Source organism: Rhea pennata, chromosome 1 (genome assembly GCF_028389875.1).
Source record: "Rhea pennata isolate bPtePen1 chromosome 1, bPtePen1.pri, whole genome shotgun sequence".
NCBI lineage: Eukaryota > Metazoa > Chordata > Aves > Rheiformes > Rheidae > Rhea > Rhea pennata.
In genome coordinates this window covers 186,683,916-186,700,907 of record NC_084663.1, presented here as the reverse complement: position 1 = coordinate 186,700,907, position 16,992 = coordinate 186,683,916, and the positions used below count along the sequence as shown (strand labels likewise).

The window sequence follows — 16,992 nt, the reverse complement described above, 5'->3', positions numbered from 1 at the left end:
GCCCAGCATTATACGTAGCGGATTGTGCCAGGCACCAGCACCCTCACTCAGGGCCTGGGTCATCTCGCCGGCTTTACCTGCGTGCCTCATTGTGACACCAGGACGTCACCGGCCGTCACCGCCGCACCGGGCTCCGCGCCACCTCTGCGGGACACCCTCTCTCCCGCCACGCACGTACGCACGGGAACAAATGTTCCTCAAAGACTCCCCGACAGCTTTTCCGAGCCTCGGCACATGTTTTACCCCACAGCCGCCTGTAAAATGAGGCGCTCGAGCTAAGGGCCTGGTGGGGCAGGAAGCCCGCGGCAAGGCACCGCCAGAGATTGCCCCAAAGAGCCCCATCCCCCTTTGCCCAGCAGATTTGGCAATACGAGCACGTGTGGCAAGGCATGTTTGCTTTCCCAGTGGTCACTTGGGGGAGGAAAGGACTTTCTGGGCCACAGAGAAAGAACGGGACAGCAGGTCATTTTGAGGTTAAGTCTTTTTTAAATATATTTTAAAAATATATTAGCATATATCATTTAGCACTTACTGTAACAAACTTGAACATGTGACAGACAATAAAAATCCCACAGTGACTTAAATGGGTCTAATTATGTGAAAAACAAGTTACCAATCAGAACGATGGTGCCCTACATACGAAATAAACAAACATCAGTTTCCAGCTAATATTTACTTCTTAGAAGTTCAAGCATAATCCCATTTGGCATATTTTAAGGAAGTGAGCTCTTGACCCCAAATGTTTATGGGCTGTAACAGTAAGTCCAATAAAAGAAAGGAAGCAGATTTTAAAGTTGCTCTTAAAATTAGATTGGTTTTAGGCACAATTTTCAGAAAGACAGCATTTCACCTCATGTTTCAAGTAAAGGGGTAAGTGTGACTGATACAGCCCATCCAGGCCAATGAGGTATTTCTTGCTATGAAAACTTCTTTTAACAAGGGTTTTTGAATATCTGCTTAAAAAAACCTCTAAGATAGATAACTTCGTACCACATGGGTTAGATTAGTTGCATCATATTATATAAGGTAATAAAATGTTAAGGGAGTTTTCTAGGTGAAATGCCACAAAATGAGACACCAGCTGAAAATCATGAGAAACAACAATTTCATCCCAGATTGGTTTGGGGATAAGTATGACTTTAAATATATACATTCAAATGATCTGCTGTGTGCAAGACATTGTAGATCAGCAGTTCGCAGCACACCTTTACTGGATATTTTTCTGTAGATAAATAAGAACCTGAGGTAGGTATAGATGGGCTGCTATAGCCATCTTATCAGTCTTTACTATATTTACTGGAGTAGCATATCAGAGCCCTGTTTCTGCATGCTGTGTGTCCTCAAGTTCTACAACTTTTGATAAATCATTTGAGAAACACCTGTGTAACCCAAAGGCCACAAATCAAGCTAAAACTATTTAAATTAAGGGAAATTCTGCCACTGTGAAAGGCACACAAAGCTGGTTCCAAAATGTGACCATGTACTTTGCAATAAAACCAGTGCAGTAATAGAGTACTAGCCTTTCACTAAGTACATGCAGCAGTCTTTACTGCTCAGTTCATCCAGTCCTGAGTAAACCAGGGAAGACTCCACCAAAGCTTTTGAATACAATTGTACTAATGAGAAAGCACTCTAGAAGCAAACAAGACTTTAAAAGTTGAGACTTAAAACTGACTAGCCAAGACTAGCCAAGGTTTGGAAGATGCATTCATAAGCAGTTACAATCAAAAGCTGTATCCACTGATAGAAGCACGTATTTTATATGATTTAGAACAATAGTCAGTTTTTTTGGAAAATAAAACTTGTTTACACGGGTAAATGAATTGAGAGAGGTGACAGGTTCTATAAACTTTTATAGTCTTTTTGTAACACTTTGGAATAATGATATAATAAATAGTGAAACAGAGAATACCTCCTGTGCTGGAATGATGCAAATTAAGGTGCACACTTCTAAGTCACCTACTTAAAACCTGTGAACATATTGAAAGACAGCCAGAATAGGCTGCAGAAAGACTATAGGGCTTCCCCGTGTTTTAGAGCAGCTCATGAGAAGGGCAGAGGGGCCAAAGAGGAGCTGCACATTGCCTTCCCAATGCTTTCATCTTCCTCTGAGTGTCCACCTTAACCTTTTCTTGGGACAGGCATATGCCTGGTGGCTGATCCTGTCCCACAACCACCTTGTAAGCAGATCATAGAACCACAAAATCAGTAAGGTTGGAAGGGACCTCTGGAGATCATCTAGGCCAACCTCCCTGCTCAGCAGGGTCACCTAGAGCATGCTAGACAGGGTTGCATCCAGGCGGGCCTTGAAGATCTCCAGAGAAGGAGACTCCACAACCTCTCCGGGCAACCTGGTCCAGTGCTCCGTCACTCTCACAGGGAAGAAATTCCCCCTCACGCTCAGGCCAAACTTCCTGTGCTTCAATTTCTGCCCATTGCCTCTTCTCCTGTCACACGGGACAACTGAAAAGTTTGTCCCCGTCCCCTTGACACCCTCCCTTCAGGTACTTGTACACACTGATAAGATCCCCCCTCAGGCTTCTCTTCCCCAGGCTGAAGAGGGCCAGCTCTCGCAGCCGTTCCTCATAGGGCAGGTGCTCCAGCCCTCTGATCATCCTCATAGCCCTACGCTGGACTCTCTGCAGTAGCTCCATGTCTCTCTTGTCCTGGGGAGCCCAGAACTGGACACAGTACCCGAGATGAGGCCTCCCCAGGGCTGAGGAGAGGGGCAGGATCACCTCCCTCCACCTGCTGGCAACACTCTTCCTAATGCACCCCAGGAGACTATTGGCCTTCTTGGCCACAAGGGCACATTGCTGGCTCATGGTCAACCTGTTATCCACAAGCACTCCTAGGTCCTTCTCTGCAGAGCTGCTCTCCACAAGGTCAGCCCCCAGCTTGTACTGGTGCCTAGCGTTATTTCTCCCTAGGTGCAGGACCCTGCACTTGCCCTTGTTGAACCTCAGGAGGTTCCTCTCCACCCAACTCTCCAGCCTCTCCAGGTCTCTCTGAATGGCAGCACAGTTCTCAGGTGTGTCAGCCACTCCTCTCAGCTTGGTATCATCAGCAAACTTGCTGAGGAGGCACTCTGACCCCTCATCCAGGTCACTGATGAAGAAGTTGAACAGGATGGGACCCAGTACTGAGCCCTGGGGGACTCCACTAGCCACAGGCCTCCAACTAGACTCCACGCCACTGATGACGACCCTCTGAGCTCTGTCTTTCAGCCACTTCTCAATCCACCTCACCGTCCACTCATCTAACCCATACTTCCTGAGCTTCTCTAGGAGGATGTTATGGCAGACAGTGTCAAAAGCCCTGCTGAAGTCAAGGTACACAACGTCCACTGCTCTGCCCTCATCTACTCAGCCAGTCATTCCATCCCAGAAGGCTATCAGATCGGTGAAGCAGGATTTCCCCTTGGTGAATCCATGCTGGCTACTCCTGAGCACCTTCTTGTCCTCCATATGCCTGGAGATGACATCCAGGATGAGCTGTTCCATCACCTCTACCAGGAATGGAGGTGAGGCTGACTGGCCTATAGTTGCCTGGGTCCTCCTTCTTGCCCTTCTTGAAGACTGGAGTGACACTGGCTTTCTTCCAGGCCTCAGGCACCTCAGGCACCTCTCCAGGCCTCCAGGACCTTTCAAAGATGATGGGGAGCAGCCTGGCAACACCATCTGCCAGCTCCCTCAGTACCTGTGGGTGCATCCCATCCGGGCCCATGGATTTGTGGATGTCCAGCCTGCCCAGAAGATCTCTAATCCTATCCTCCTCAACCAAAGGGAAGTCTTCCCTTCTCCAGACTTTCTCCCTCACATCCATGCTGCAGGATTCCTGAGGGTTGCCCTTAGCAGTGAAGACTGAAGCAAAGGAGGCGTTCAGTAATTCTGCCTTCCCTGTATCCCTTGTCACCGGGGCCCCCACCCCATTTGGTAGTGGGCCCACATTTTCCCTAGTCCCTTGCTGCTGATGTATTTGAAGAAGCCCTTCCTGTTGTCCTTGACATCCCTTGCCAGATTCAATTCCAACTGGGCCTTAGCCTTCCTTGCCCCATCTCTACATACTCTGACTGCATTCCTATAATTCTCCCAAGATGCGTGCTGCAGAGACAGGAAAGTGCCTGGCGTTGGCCGCTCGGTCTAATGCAAGCTCCAGCCATCTCTGACCTGCTCCCCGCAGCGTGGGGCTGTGTCGGGGCACTGGGTTAAGGTTTGAATATCCACTGAGAGGAGAAGGAATATTTTGCATCGGACTCTCAAAGCCTTGGCAAGACCGAGGATACCAGTGTTTTGCAGGTCAGTCCTGCCCCATTGTGAAGCGGCCCCGCGTTGTGTCTTTCTCTCCTGAGCTCCTGCGATAGCTGAAGTCGCGCAGGCCAGATGTGAGGCTGCTCAGCGCACGCAAAGCGCAACCAGTGGGAAAAGGCAAACTCACAGGGAACGCAGGAACAGGTGTAGAGACCCCAGGGACCAAAGACATGGCCTCTGCCAGGCAAGATTGTGTGAAAGTTTTGCTCCAAGGAGTCTTTTTTTTATTATTATTATTTTTCCGAGGGGGAAAAAAAAGGAAAGAAGATAAATGTGGTTCTCATTATTTGGAGCCATGAATAACTGACCAGTGAATTTCCAAGAAGGATTCCATTTTCACATGGCCCAGGACACTATTGCTAAAAGTTCGCTGACATGATATCTACTGTCTGCCAAATATGTACAGATATAAATTTTTTTTAAAAAAAGAGGATAGTGAGCATGATTTCAAAATGCGAAACACATGCTGCATGTTGTCATCCTATCATATCAGCTCGCGGGTTCCTGGCATATCTCACCGAAGCTGTTAGACATGCGTTGTTCTTTTTTTTTTTTAAGTAGTCCTTTACTGCGATTACGTTTGACTTGAAGAGTACAGTGTTGCATCAAGTGAACAAGAAGTTCAGACGTTTTCAATTGTAAAGGGGAAAAAGAAAAAAAAACAAAAAGCAAGTACATTCCTGGCTGCCAGCTCACGTGTTTTTAAACTTTCACTTCCTACCGAGAGACACAACTTTAATGGGATTTTTTTTTTTCTTCTTTTAGGAAGTGTTTGATTTGAGAGCCTAGAGGCAAAAAAAAAAAAAAAAAAAAAAAAAAAAAAAAAGCTGAGGTGCCCAAAACTGGCTGAAAAAAGAGGCGCCGCCCGGCCTGAGGGACCACGTTACCGGCCGCCGCGCCACGAGGGGAGCAGAGGGAAGCCGCGGGGGCGGCGGAAGGGCCTGACTCAGCACCGCCAGGATTAGCGCGGCCGGGGTTTGCGGCTGTTTTTGCCCGCTGGCGCCGTTCGTGCCCGTAATAACCGCCAACGGGCCGTTTCTCGCAGGGAAGCCGCGGGCCGAGCCCTCGCGCCCGGCCGTTGGGCCTGGGGGTGGTGATGGGGGGGGGAGTGATGGGGGGGGCGCCCCGGCGGCGGCACCACCTCCCGCGCGGCAGGGGGCGCTGCGCCGCCGCCCGCCCGCCCGCGGGGCCGCGCTCGCCGCCGCTCGTCAGCGGCTGCGCGCCGCGCCGCCCCGCTCGGCTCGGCTCGGCTCGGCCCGGCCCCGCGCGGGCAGCCATGGCCGCCTCCGTGTTCTGCTGCCTGCGCTGGTGCGGGGACGGCGGCGGCGGGCACATCCCGCTGAAGGAGATGCCGGCGGTGCAGCTGGATACGCAGCACATGGGTAAGGGGGGGGGGGGGCGGCCCCGCGTCTCTTCCCCCTCCCGCCGCGCTGGGGGAGGGCGGAGGAGGGGGGAGGGCAGGCGCCGTGGCGGAGGGGCGGGGCCTCGCGGGAGCCCCGCCCCCGTGGCCCCGCCCCCTAGCGCCTCGGCCCCGCCCTGACGGCGGGGGCGGCGGGGAGCCCTTCTGGGGTTATCCCGTTAAAACTGGGAAGGGGGGGGGGCCGGCCTGGAGGCCGCGGCGGCGGCCGCTGAGCTCGGGCTTCGTCGTGGCGAGCGCTCCTCGGAGTCGCCCGCGAGAGGCCGAGGGAACGAGCTGGGGGAAAGCGGCGTGGTCGGCCGGGGTCCGGTGCCGGGGCACAGCTCCGGGCCTGTGCTTGTTCAGTCGTGTGGGTGGACTTCGTGTGCTGCGTTCCTGGCCGTGACGGCAGGGCCTAAAGCTGAGGTTTTCCACTGAAAAAGGGAACTTAGCAGTGCTTGGTATTACATTTTTTTTTCCGATCTGTTTTGGAGGGCATGTTTCTAATAAAAAGAGTGTTTCAGAGAATAATTAAATGGCTTGCGACTCCTTCAAACATTTCTCCGCGGCGTGGCTTCCCTTCTGTTTGCAGAATTTTTTTCTCCAGTGTGTCGAGACAGAGCGCAGGGGTTAGGTCCTTCTCACGGTGAACCTTTTCTGACTAAATTTTAAAAGTTACGCTTCTGATGTGGTTGAGCAAAGGTTGTGATCAGCACGGTGCTTTAAAACCTGAGAAGCGAAATTAGAACAGAGTATAGATTTTAAATAAATAAACCTTTGTTGAAAGATGACGTAGCCTATAAACAGTTTTCCTTTTCTTACTTAAAAGCATGGCCCATCATCATAATTCTCACAGATTAATGAAGCTCTTGCTTGGAGTTGAAAGAAAAAAAAAAACGTTCGCAGTGTTTAGGGCTCTTAAGGGCTGCCTCTAGACTTCTAAGAAGGTTTTGAAGTTTTGTGGGTTTTTTTTCTCTTTACAGGAACAGATGTTGTCATTGTCAAAAACGGCAGAAGAATATGTGGCACAGGAGGCTGCTTAGCCAATGCACCTTTGCATCAGAACAAGAGCTATTTTGAGTTTAAAATCCAGTCCACAGGTTAGTCAGCAAAAATGTACAATTTTAATCTTGGAAAGATAGGTCAGATTGCTTGCTGGTGGTTGTATCTCAAATACTGAGCACATATATCATTCTTATTGCATCCTTGAACTTTGTGAATATCGGAGTTTTATAAGTTGTCATTGTGTAACAGAAAATTTCAGGTTTTTGAAACTGTGGCTCTGAATTATTAAAAAGTATGATAAGTCTATTTATTAAAGAGGTACAAATGATAGAACTGTACTATTCTGTATGTTGTTATAGGTATGTTTTTCAATTAATATATTTTAGAAATGTTTTTGGTAAAAACTCTGTAGCTCTGAGGTGGTCTTTTTCTAATTAATGCAGCTTATCCAGCAATATCTGTAGCTCTTTGTCTACCTTTATTTGCTTTTAACATGCACTGTGTTTGCCTCAGCAAGGGAAACACTTGTGCCACACTTTACTCTTCAGCTGAGGGCACAGCACTCTTCAGGCTCTGCCTTATCAAGAAGGAGCCTTTCAGCACACTGTTTGTTTATTTGTTTGGTTTGTGCAAGTTTGTCATGGAAGGTGGCAGGAAGTGAAAGAGATCTGGAAACATCCTGCTTTTACTAATACAGCCAGCTTCACTAGTACAGAGTATACTCCAGAGCTGTCTGTATTCTAATATTAAGGATGTATTTTCATAAACAGCAAACACCTTAAAAATGAAACTATTCTTCCTGTAAGTTTGTTGGGGAACGAAAGAAGGGAGCATTAGTCCAAAGATGTCTCGCTGAGCATTACAGTGTTAGCTGGAGCTAATGCTGTGCTTTTTAGGTGATGATTGCTTGCATTCAGTTGGATTGGAGTGTAGGCAGTGTGAGGACAAATCTATCCAGAGCACCTTGTGGTTGGTTTGGCTGACCATTGTTAAGTTTTGTAAACCCCAGCACAATCTTAACTTGGCAATTTTAATATCTTTTCTATTGGGGGTAGAATCAGCTGCAGCTGTTTTTCACCCGTGGCTGTTACTTGCACAAATATATTATCCATGTTGTTATGCTTTAGTTTAGAAACACAGAAAGTAACCTCTTGTGGTCCCCATGAGCCCTGTCCTGTTCATTCCCATGCCCCAAGGCAGGAAAATTGTAGACCACTTAGCTTAACTTTGAATCACAGAAGTATCCCTGGGCAATCTGTTTGGGCTCATCTAGCCTAACTCTTAGAGTTTTTTCTAAGTCACATCTGAACCTTTTTCATGCTCTGATGCTCCTCACTCTGCACATGTAAGCATTAGAATAAATTGTTCTATGATTCTATCTTGTAAAACTATTTTCTGTATATTTTGGCTTCATTTTAGTCTTCCATAGATTAAACAGCTCCAGTTCTTTCATTGTCTCCTCACAGATCACATTTTCTAGACTTTTGAGTGCTTTTACTGTTTCTTCCACAGTTTATCTAATAGATCTAATTTATCTTGAGGTGTGATGCTTGAAATGAATGCTTTGCTCCAGCTGCAGCAGCCGTACAATACAAGTCCTTCATCTACTTTACATACAATGTATCTGGTTTATACATGCCATATATCCAGGATTTTTCACAACAGTAGGACATAGACTTGTGGTTCTGTTCAGCCTGTGGTCTGAAACAGTCTCCAGATTATATTCTGTGAATTGTTTGCCAAACCAATATTGTATTTGTGCAGTTTATTATTCTTACTTACCTGCTGTTCTTTGTAGTTCAGTTAAAGCAACTGCATGCTCCTTGTTTCAGACCTTTAAACCAATTTATCAGCATCATGTAAGACTTGAATAGCCTTGGGAGAGTTTGCAATCCTGTCAGGTTAGTATTGGCAGCATGTTTAAGAAGCACACAGTCACATTATCCAAATCATTAATCTAAATATGGAGCAGTATCCGACCTAAGGCAGATATTACAAAGCCTCAAACCCCACTTGAGTCATCCGTTTGATTTGACAGGGTACTGTTGGTAAGTAGTCTCAGAATACAGTTTTCTATCCACTTGTGCATTCACATTGCAGTAACTTCATCTAGACCATATTTTCCTGATTTGAGCATCTGAGTGTCATGTGAGGTTCAAAAACATTACCAAATCAAGATCTGATGTATTTACCATTTCTCCTTTATTCCTAGGATTAGCTGAAAGGGGAAATTGTGTTGTTTTGACTTGATTTGTTGTTGACAAATCCATGCTAGCTAGATTTATTTTTTTACCTCCTTTTATTTTAACACAGGGAGTTTGTTTCTATTATTTTTCTGGGAAGAAGAGTTAAGCTAAGTGGTTTAGAATTCTCTGGAGCCTTTTTTTTTCCCAAGATATGTGCTGTCTGTTCAATGTTTTGTGACTGCTGGTATTTCCAATAGAACTTAACTGGTAGGATCTCCATGGCACCATTGTTTTTAAACGTGTTCTTTATACTGTCCTGTTGCAAACAATTTTCAAATGAATAACTTTTTTTTTCCTCATCATGTTAACATAATGTTTTAGGAATTTGGGGTATTGGAGTTGCAACCCAAAAAGCGAACTTGAATCAAATTCCTCTTGGCCGAGATGTCCACAGTCTGGTGATGAGGAATGATGGAGCTCTCTACTACAACAACGAGGAGAAAAATAGACTGCCAGCAAACAGCCTTCCTCAGGAGGGCGATGTGGTGGTGAGTTTCTTAAGGATTCTTTATCTGCAGCTGCTGTTCCCAGACTTTTCCTATTTGTGGTCAAACTAATCATTTCAGTTGAATTATTGTTTGGCTTACATTACTCAGTTTGGGAAGTGACATAAACTCCTGTTATGTTTGAATGGATCAGCAGTCTGGATTTCAGTGAACTTTGGTCTTGGCGTTGATGTGTTTCTAAGGGGGACAGACTCTACCAGTGTTTGAAAAGTAGCTTCTAATGCTCTGTTGCAGTCTGGTTGCTCTGTCTACCCGGCTGGTAACATCCCATCACACATTGCTTGAAGTGGGACTTTCCTGAATAAATAATGTGCTAGAATGTATTACATGGCTATGTAACATGCCCAGTTGAACTTAATATCCTGTAGCTAACTGATTAATAGTTACAAGGACAGACCTGAGCAAAGATAGTCCCTAGATGATAGATGAATTCTACTTTTGGCCAAACCTTTATAGGGAAGGAGAGGGAGATTAATCAGGGATGGGGAGAATGATTCTCACTCAGGAGATGCTTGGTGAATGAGAGCAAAATGAACATCTAACTATTTTGTGCCTTACTGTTTGTAGTTTCTCAAAACGTTTTTAAATGTTCAGAGGGTTCTGCTTAATTGCTGCTATTTTCTCAATGTTAGAGATTAAATCTCAAAAATACACGAGAGCAATGAAATTTGGATAATTTCTCACCACCAGGTTTTCTTGGTAGCAATGGTTAAAAATTTGATCCCTTAGCCTCAAACAGCTAATGTTGACTTCTCTACCCTTTACCCTCAGACACTACATTGTTCTTTTAATCCCTTTCTGAAATTGTTTTCTTGGAGGGCTGCAGGCTCTTTTAGGATTTGGTCAGCCCATTTAGTCTGAATAGCTTCAATTAAAAAAAGTAGCTGATGTGTCACTTTGCTAAATTCCCAGTTTTCTTAAATTTCTTAAATTTTATTGTGTTCTGTCATGAAAATAGGTTTCTGAAATAGTGAATAACAACACAAATTGTCACACTCAGCCATGCCAGCAGCAGTCAGAAAAACCATTTAGCTAACAAATAAGTAATTTATTACCTTGCTAGTGTTTGCTTTCTGCTCTGTAGTCCACATGTTTATAGTACTGTGTATCAAACTGTGGTCTGTTACTGCTGACAAGAGAAAAAGAGCTCAGGGAGGTTTTTATAGGGATGGATGAACAGATGAACTAAGTTCATAACATCATTATTTTAAAATTGTTTTCATAAGGAAATATAAACAGGCAGACTATAAAGTGCTTAATACTCAAAATCATTGGAAATTTTGTTATTCCTTAACATGCTGAAAAATAATCTGGAAATTTACTTTGTAAACTGTCCTTGGCTAGATACGATATGCAATCAGTACAATACTGTACTGCATCCCAACTGAATGAGCATTAAGGAATCCCAAGTATTTGAAAATATTATGATCATTTATTAACTTCTAGTTGCTTGCAAGAATATTTTAAGTCAGTTTTTCTGGCACACCGTGGTTTACATAATGGTGTTAAAACCCACCTGTGGTTAAGAAAGACTCAATAAGTAGCAGTTTTCATTGTATAAACATGTTGATGCTTTTTTTTGATGTTCTCGACTTTGTAGGGCATTACATATGATCATGTAGAATTAAATGTGTATTTAAATGGAAAGAACATGCATTGTCCAGCTTCAGGAATCAGAGGAACTGTCTATCCAGTGGTATATGGTAAGTCTATCCTGTGGTATATGGTAATTCAAAGATTTTGAAACCCTTTCACAGTACACAGCGTCAAGTCGCTTTCCTGAGCTATCTATTCTTCTTAGTTACATGGAACATACATTCTTCCAGTCACCATCAATCACTTATTTATGGCAACTACAACTTGTAATTGTGTGGATATGTGGAATTAGGAAAACACAGAAGTATATTTTCACCTCATTTTTGATGCTGCTTAATAGCTAGAAATGAGGGCACTGCTTACTGGCTTGTTACAAAATGGCTACGTCCAACAAGTTGCGGACTTCCTGCAGTCTAAAAATTCCTGAAATGAAAAGAAAAAAAAAAAAAAAAGGAAAGAAACAACAGAAATCCAACCTGGTGTAGACAAGTGGGCTAATCCAGTTATCTCTGAAGGTTGGTATTTATGCCTGTTAAGTTCACATACTTTATAAATACATTTGATGTCAAATATGGTAGGCTGTGAATTGCTGCTTAAATTTTCTTATTTTAATAGTAGTACAGCTATTTGCTCTATAGTAGTGCAACTTTTTGCTCCTATGATAAACTGATACCCATTTTTGAAATCCAACAATCAGCGAGTGAATTGTGGTAGCTCATGCCAGCAACCATCAGTACAACACAACAGTTTTGAACATGAAACAAATACCATATGCAATTAATTTTTGTATAGGCAGTTTAAGAAAGAATTTATGAATTATGGAAGTTGGAATTTGGCCAAGACATGTGTTAACAATTACTCTTCAATAACTTGGCGGTGTTTTTGTAGTTCCCAAGTAATTCTAATTCTGGTTAACATCTCAACTGATGTTCCTTCCCCTTGCTTTGTGGCGTAATCATACTAAACTCTGGGTTGCCTTGTGACTCAGAAAATTGTAACTGCTCATTGAATTCCCTGTACTACACCTACAGCCATCTCCAGATTATCTTTATTCCTTTGTAAGCTTTGTCTTAAGTACTATCCTCTTCAAAACTTGCTTAGCTCTTGAGAAGCCATTGCACTATATGGCATGGATAATTATTTCATTTCATGGTTGCTAATGAACTGTTGACATGTTCCCGTTTATGTCATGACACATTCTTAATATTACAGTTCATGCACAGGAAGCAGATACTCTAGATGTGCTGTGTGGTGCCTTTGAAGTGTATAAATTCCTCTAACAGCTTGCCTCTTTCTAAGCTACTGAGAGTGAATGTTGTTCCATGTTGTCATTCTGTGATCTGTTCCATATTGTCATTTTGTGATATGTTCTTATACCACATGATGGCGCTGCTAAAATACAGTGACAAATAGTGGCAGGCCTGCAGCCCTGTCGTTTCTCCTTGTGACAGAAGCAAGCGGTGGGAGAATAGATGCTGTGTGGTAGCTGATGCTTGCATCTTCCCTTGATTTTGGAAATAATGTTACATAGCATAGAGAGTGCAGGTTGCTTTCAGAAAATACTTGGTGGCATTTTAGCCTGTTTTAAATCCTTGTTTTCTCAGACTATAGGAGTGATGTGCCTGGGGAATGCAGTGACCTTTTATTGTTAGACTCTTATCATCATCTTTCACAAGTGGGCATAATTTCATAATAATTATGATGTTTCCTATTTATTGCTGTAACAGTTCAAGCCTGCAAATTGTGTTTACATGACACTTACTTGATACAGTTTTTAAATGTAATGTCCTTAGTTTAATGTTGCTACTCCTAGTCAAGTGAAGGATTTGAACCTGGAGAAGAGAGTTTCTTAAGCATTAGTCCAATCCATAATTCAGACTAGAACTATAGATACCTTTTAGAAGAAACATGAATGAGTATATGAACATGATGTCAAGTCTGAAAAAGTAAAGCAGAAAAATGAGCTTGCAGGCTGCTCTTCACAGCAAGCGTACCTCAGGTGCTTGTGTGTAAGTGAGATGCAAAGTTACCACCACCACAAAAGTGATACAGCACTACAAGTACACTAACAGTAGTTTTAGCTGAGCCTAGGAAAGAAAATTTCCTGTCTTGACTCTGAGATACCTTAAATTCCAACTGAAGTGAAGCTTTTTTATTTCGATCTAATGCTACTATCAAAACAGATTTAGGTCTTAGGGGATCTTAGAAGACCATGTCTTTGGAAGAGATCCTGATTTTCTGCCTGGCTGGATATTTCTGTTTGCTAAGGCAGTACTTGAAAGCATTGGTGTGAAAATCCTAAGCAGTTTCATTTTAATCTTCTGCATTGAAGGCTAATAATACTTTTGTTTCAGATTATGCAGATGGTCCAAAAATGGGAGAGATGCTGTTTTTAAAACACAATTAATTTCCGACTTAAAAAAAGCAATGAAAAAAGCTCTCTTGGTATCACAGTCTAAAACAGATGATCTGACACCAGCTATTGCAGACAGCTAAAACATTGTAAGCCTGCAGCAAAATTAGGAAGTAGATAGAAAAATACACAGTTGAGGAGGGGGACAACCCTGCAATGTTTATCTAGTAGTGTCCTTGATTTGTAGATTTCCAGGGAAAGTTTGGAAAGAATTGTCTGAAGCCATGCTAACGCAGCCAGTGAAGTCAGAGAAAACAATGACTTTGTCAGAGACCATTGCAGACTAAAGTAAAGAGCAGCAAAGAGAGATGATCTGCTCTTCTTGGGTATGTCTAGGAATTTAGCTAGTTTTCTGAAGAGATTTCTTTTTGTTGTGTTAATGTAACTGATGTATTGGAGAATACTCTTCATGATTTGAGCATAGTATTTTTGTATATATTATCTAGTAAGGTGGTGCAGTAGAGGATCAAAATATACGCATTCTGCCTCTAATTCCTTGTGTTTGGTTGTCTCCTGCAGTTGATGACAGTGCCATTCTGGATTGTCAGTTCAGTGAATTTTATCATACACCTCCACCAGGGTTTGAAAAGATCCTCTTTGAGCAGCAAATCTTCTGAATGTCTTCATACTGAAAATCTGCACCCTGCACTGTTACAAAAGCTTTGTCATCTTAAATAAAGCTTCACATTACCTTTAGGAAACGTACCTGTATTTTTAATAAGTACTTGTGACTGTTGTCTGCAGAACGAATGTGCTAACTGCAACACCAGGTGATTGTGCTGTAAAATGCTAGGTTTCTGACAGTGTTTTGTGGATGCAAATCAGTTATTCAGGGCAGGTTTTTTTCTTCTGATTTGTACTTGATGCATAAGGAAACTAAGGGATATAATTAACATCAGTATTAAATTCAGTATTTTGAATCAACTTGAGCTCTGTAAAGTAAATAGTTCTTATGCCATGATAGCTATAGAGATTAATATTTCTTACTTTTTTTTCTGATTTTTTTCACACAGAAGTTATGTACCTTCTTGAAAGGAAGGACTATCTCTCCACTATGTGATTTGGAATTTCAGTGTCCTGGTTGTGCTCAATGACTAGTAATACGATGGCATAACAGGCAGCTAGATTTTTTTTTCTTTTGCAAGGTGTAATTTATTCATTCCCTCAGCCTTAACATGGCAAGTATAACTTATTTCTCCTAACTTTTCATTTGCTTTGACTGTAACAAATAATAGGATGCTTTTTAGTAATAGTTCAAATATTATTTTGCTGAACCTTTAAAAAGTAAACCTGAATACTAGATATATTTTTGAGGACCATCATGCTGTGTTACTCTGGTAGCAGAGTAAGTCCAGATTGCTTAATTTGGGTATACAAAGAGACAAGTGAAGAGTGTGAGATGTTATGCTGAAGCCTTACATCTAAACTGTAAATCAGATTATTCTTTTATGGAATATCCTATTTAATTTCTTTATGAATCATTTGTAAATGATTAATGGCTAAGACATTGTTCTAAAATGTGATGTTCATAAATATAAATTATTTTCCTCTTGTTGTGTATTTAATATACTTCCTAAAAGAATTTTTATTGTAAAGCAAATCTTCATATTGGATGTTTGTTTTTGTTTGCCTTTACCGGAATGAGTAACTATTTAAATGTTTTTAGAAATTATCTGATTCTGAAAGTTTCAAATATAAATAACTTACTCTAAGCCTTTCACCTTATGATTTTATGCATCCGTTCTAAGAATCTTTTCATTCTCGAAGGCCTGAATTTTCTTTCCTTTTAGCCTTGCTTTCACACAACAACATTTGCAGGAAATGTTGGAAATTTGCAGCCCAAAAGGAATGATGCCCTCTTCAGCATTATGGTACAAAGATAGGGGAGTTTGGAGTGCAGTTTTGTAGTCTTCCCTTGAAGTCTGCTCTCCTGCCGTGGTCAGAGACATCATCACCATTATATGAAACATTCATCTTTGAGGTGATGTCACTCTACCAGTTGACACATACCATAGTGTTTCTGTAATCAAGTTTGTCAACTCGTTAAACGTCGAATGATTATATATTCTTTCTTGTATGTGAAGGGAGAAGGAAGGCATACGCCCTCTTTCCCTTCGATACCTTTGAACAGTGCCTTGAACAGTGGTTCTTTTACATGAAAGACTATTGAGACTACTGAGTGCTTCTTACGGAGTTAAACTTCTCGTGTTCCTAGGGAAGGAGGAAGTATTTCAAGAAAATCTTACCACTTCATCTAACTGCAAACAGCAAACAACTTTTTTGGAAGTTTGATATGTTTATTTAGCTTGATGTAGACTTGGGAAGGGAATTCCAGTTCTGCTTGAAAGTACAGAAAAGACTGCCTTCTTCAAAGTTGAAAGTTTGAAATGGGAAACATTTTGGTAAATACTAATATTCAAAATAGCTGTTAAATTGACCAAAAATATGAGAAGAGCTGGCCTTTACAGCTCAAATTTACTTATTTCTCATTTTGAACAGTGTAAGAATGCATTTGTCGTACTGTGAAGTAAAACTATACCTCTTGTTTAAAAAACCCCCCTCCTTTTATCATTGGTGATGCAGACAATCTGTATAAAATAATGGAGGTAAATATATGACCATTACCATCTATTTCTGAAAATGGAAGGAGAGCACCTGAAAATAAGTTGTGTGGTGATATTTCATAAAAGAAGCAAGGGTACAGTTAATGCCATTTTACAGTTAAGAAAACTGGGCTATAGAAATAGAAAATGAATTTACCCATGTGTCTCAGCATATTATTTCAGCATTTGGCAATAAAACCAGCATAGTATGTTCCCAGTCCCAGCTTTGCCCAGAAAAATGAGATACAATAAATATTTCTAAAAATTGCACTAGAAGGTTATTTTAAGTTAAAGATTTAGCAATATATTTATTAGTAGCAAAGGTGTTTTAGTAAGAATGAATCATGCTTCCCAATGAAATTGTTGAGGTATTTCCACTAGCTGTTTGTACACAAATGTTTTCTTAATCTTTGAATGTTGTGATATGGATCCCTATCTCATGAGTGCAAAACTTTGTATTTACTGGTACTGTATGTTTTCTGAATCTTTTGTAACAATACTGTGGCAGCAGGATATGAAGTCTGTTTCTGTGCGTGCGCAAATAAATAGAACTGACAGGGCACATAATACAGTTTTCATTATAGATCAGTAGAGTTGTTATTTTTGCAGTATTGGAACTGTTGATGGTGCTTTGGTGATGAAGTCAGATAGTACTGTTCTGCGGAGCTTAAAATTCTGATTAGACACATAAACCTAGGAATAGGTTTAACAGGAGAATTGCCTGAAAAAAATGAGGGATGAAGAGTGAAGTATCAGATTGTATTGGATGATATTGGTATGACTTAGATTTGAGAAAGCTCTTTGCAATGACTAATTAATTTGGTTAGTATAACTCAAATAATTCTGTGTTAAGTACCCACGAGTGAGTTTTTATTTTTTTAAAAAAAAAAAAAGTTTGTGTACTCTTCACCAAGATA

The 16,992-nt window shown here is 41.9% G+C and overlaps 1 protein-coding gene across 1 annotated transcript; it reads left to right on the top strand.

Moving 5' to 3' along the window:
• The first annotated feature begins 5,538 nt into the window (after positions 1–5,538).
• On the top strand, positions 5,539–16,663 carry SPRYD7 (SPRY domain containing 7). Its single transcript, XM_062567039.1, has 5 exons — positions 5,539–5,692; positions 6,690–6,806; positions 9,279–9,445; positions 11,064–11,166; positions 13,992–16,663. The coding sequence occupies exons 1-5, from the start codon at positions 5,587–5,589 to the stop codon at positions 14,087–14,089; spliced, it is 591 nt and encodes a 196-aa protein (XP_062423023.1). The 5' UTR covers positions 5,539–5,586; the 3' UTR covers positions 14,090–16,663.
• The last annotated feature ends 329 nt before the right edge of the window (positions 16,664–16,992 follow it).

What these genes read in the sequence shown, in the direction of transcription:
- SPRYD7 (XM_062567039.1), top strand. Translation starts at nt 5,587, where the DNA reads ATGGCCGCCTCCGTGTTCTGCTGCCTGCGCTGGTGCGGGGACGGCGGC. An exon ending in GCTGGATACGCAGCACATGG is followed by an intron (nt 5,693 to 6,689) that starts GTAAGGGGGGGG and finishes TTCTCTTTACAG; the next exon opens with GAACAGATGTTGTCATTGTC. An exon ending in CTCAGGAGGGCGATGTGGTG is followed by an intron (nt 9,446 to 11,063) that starts GTGAGTTTCTTA and finishes TCGACTTTGTAG; the next exon opens with GGCATTACATATGATCATGT.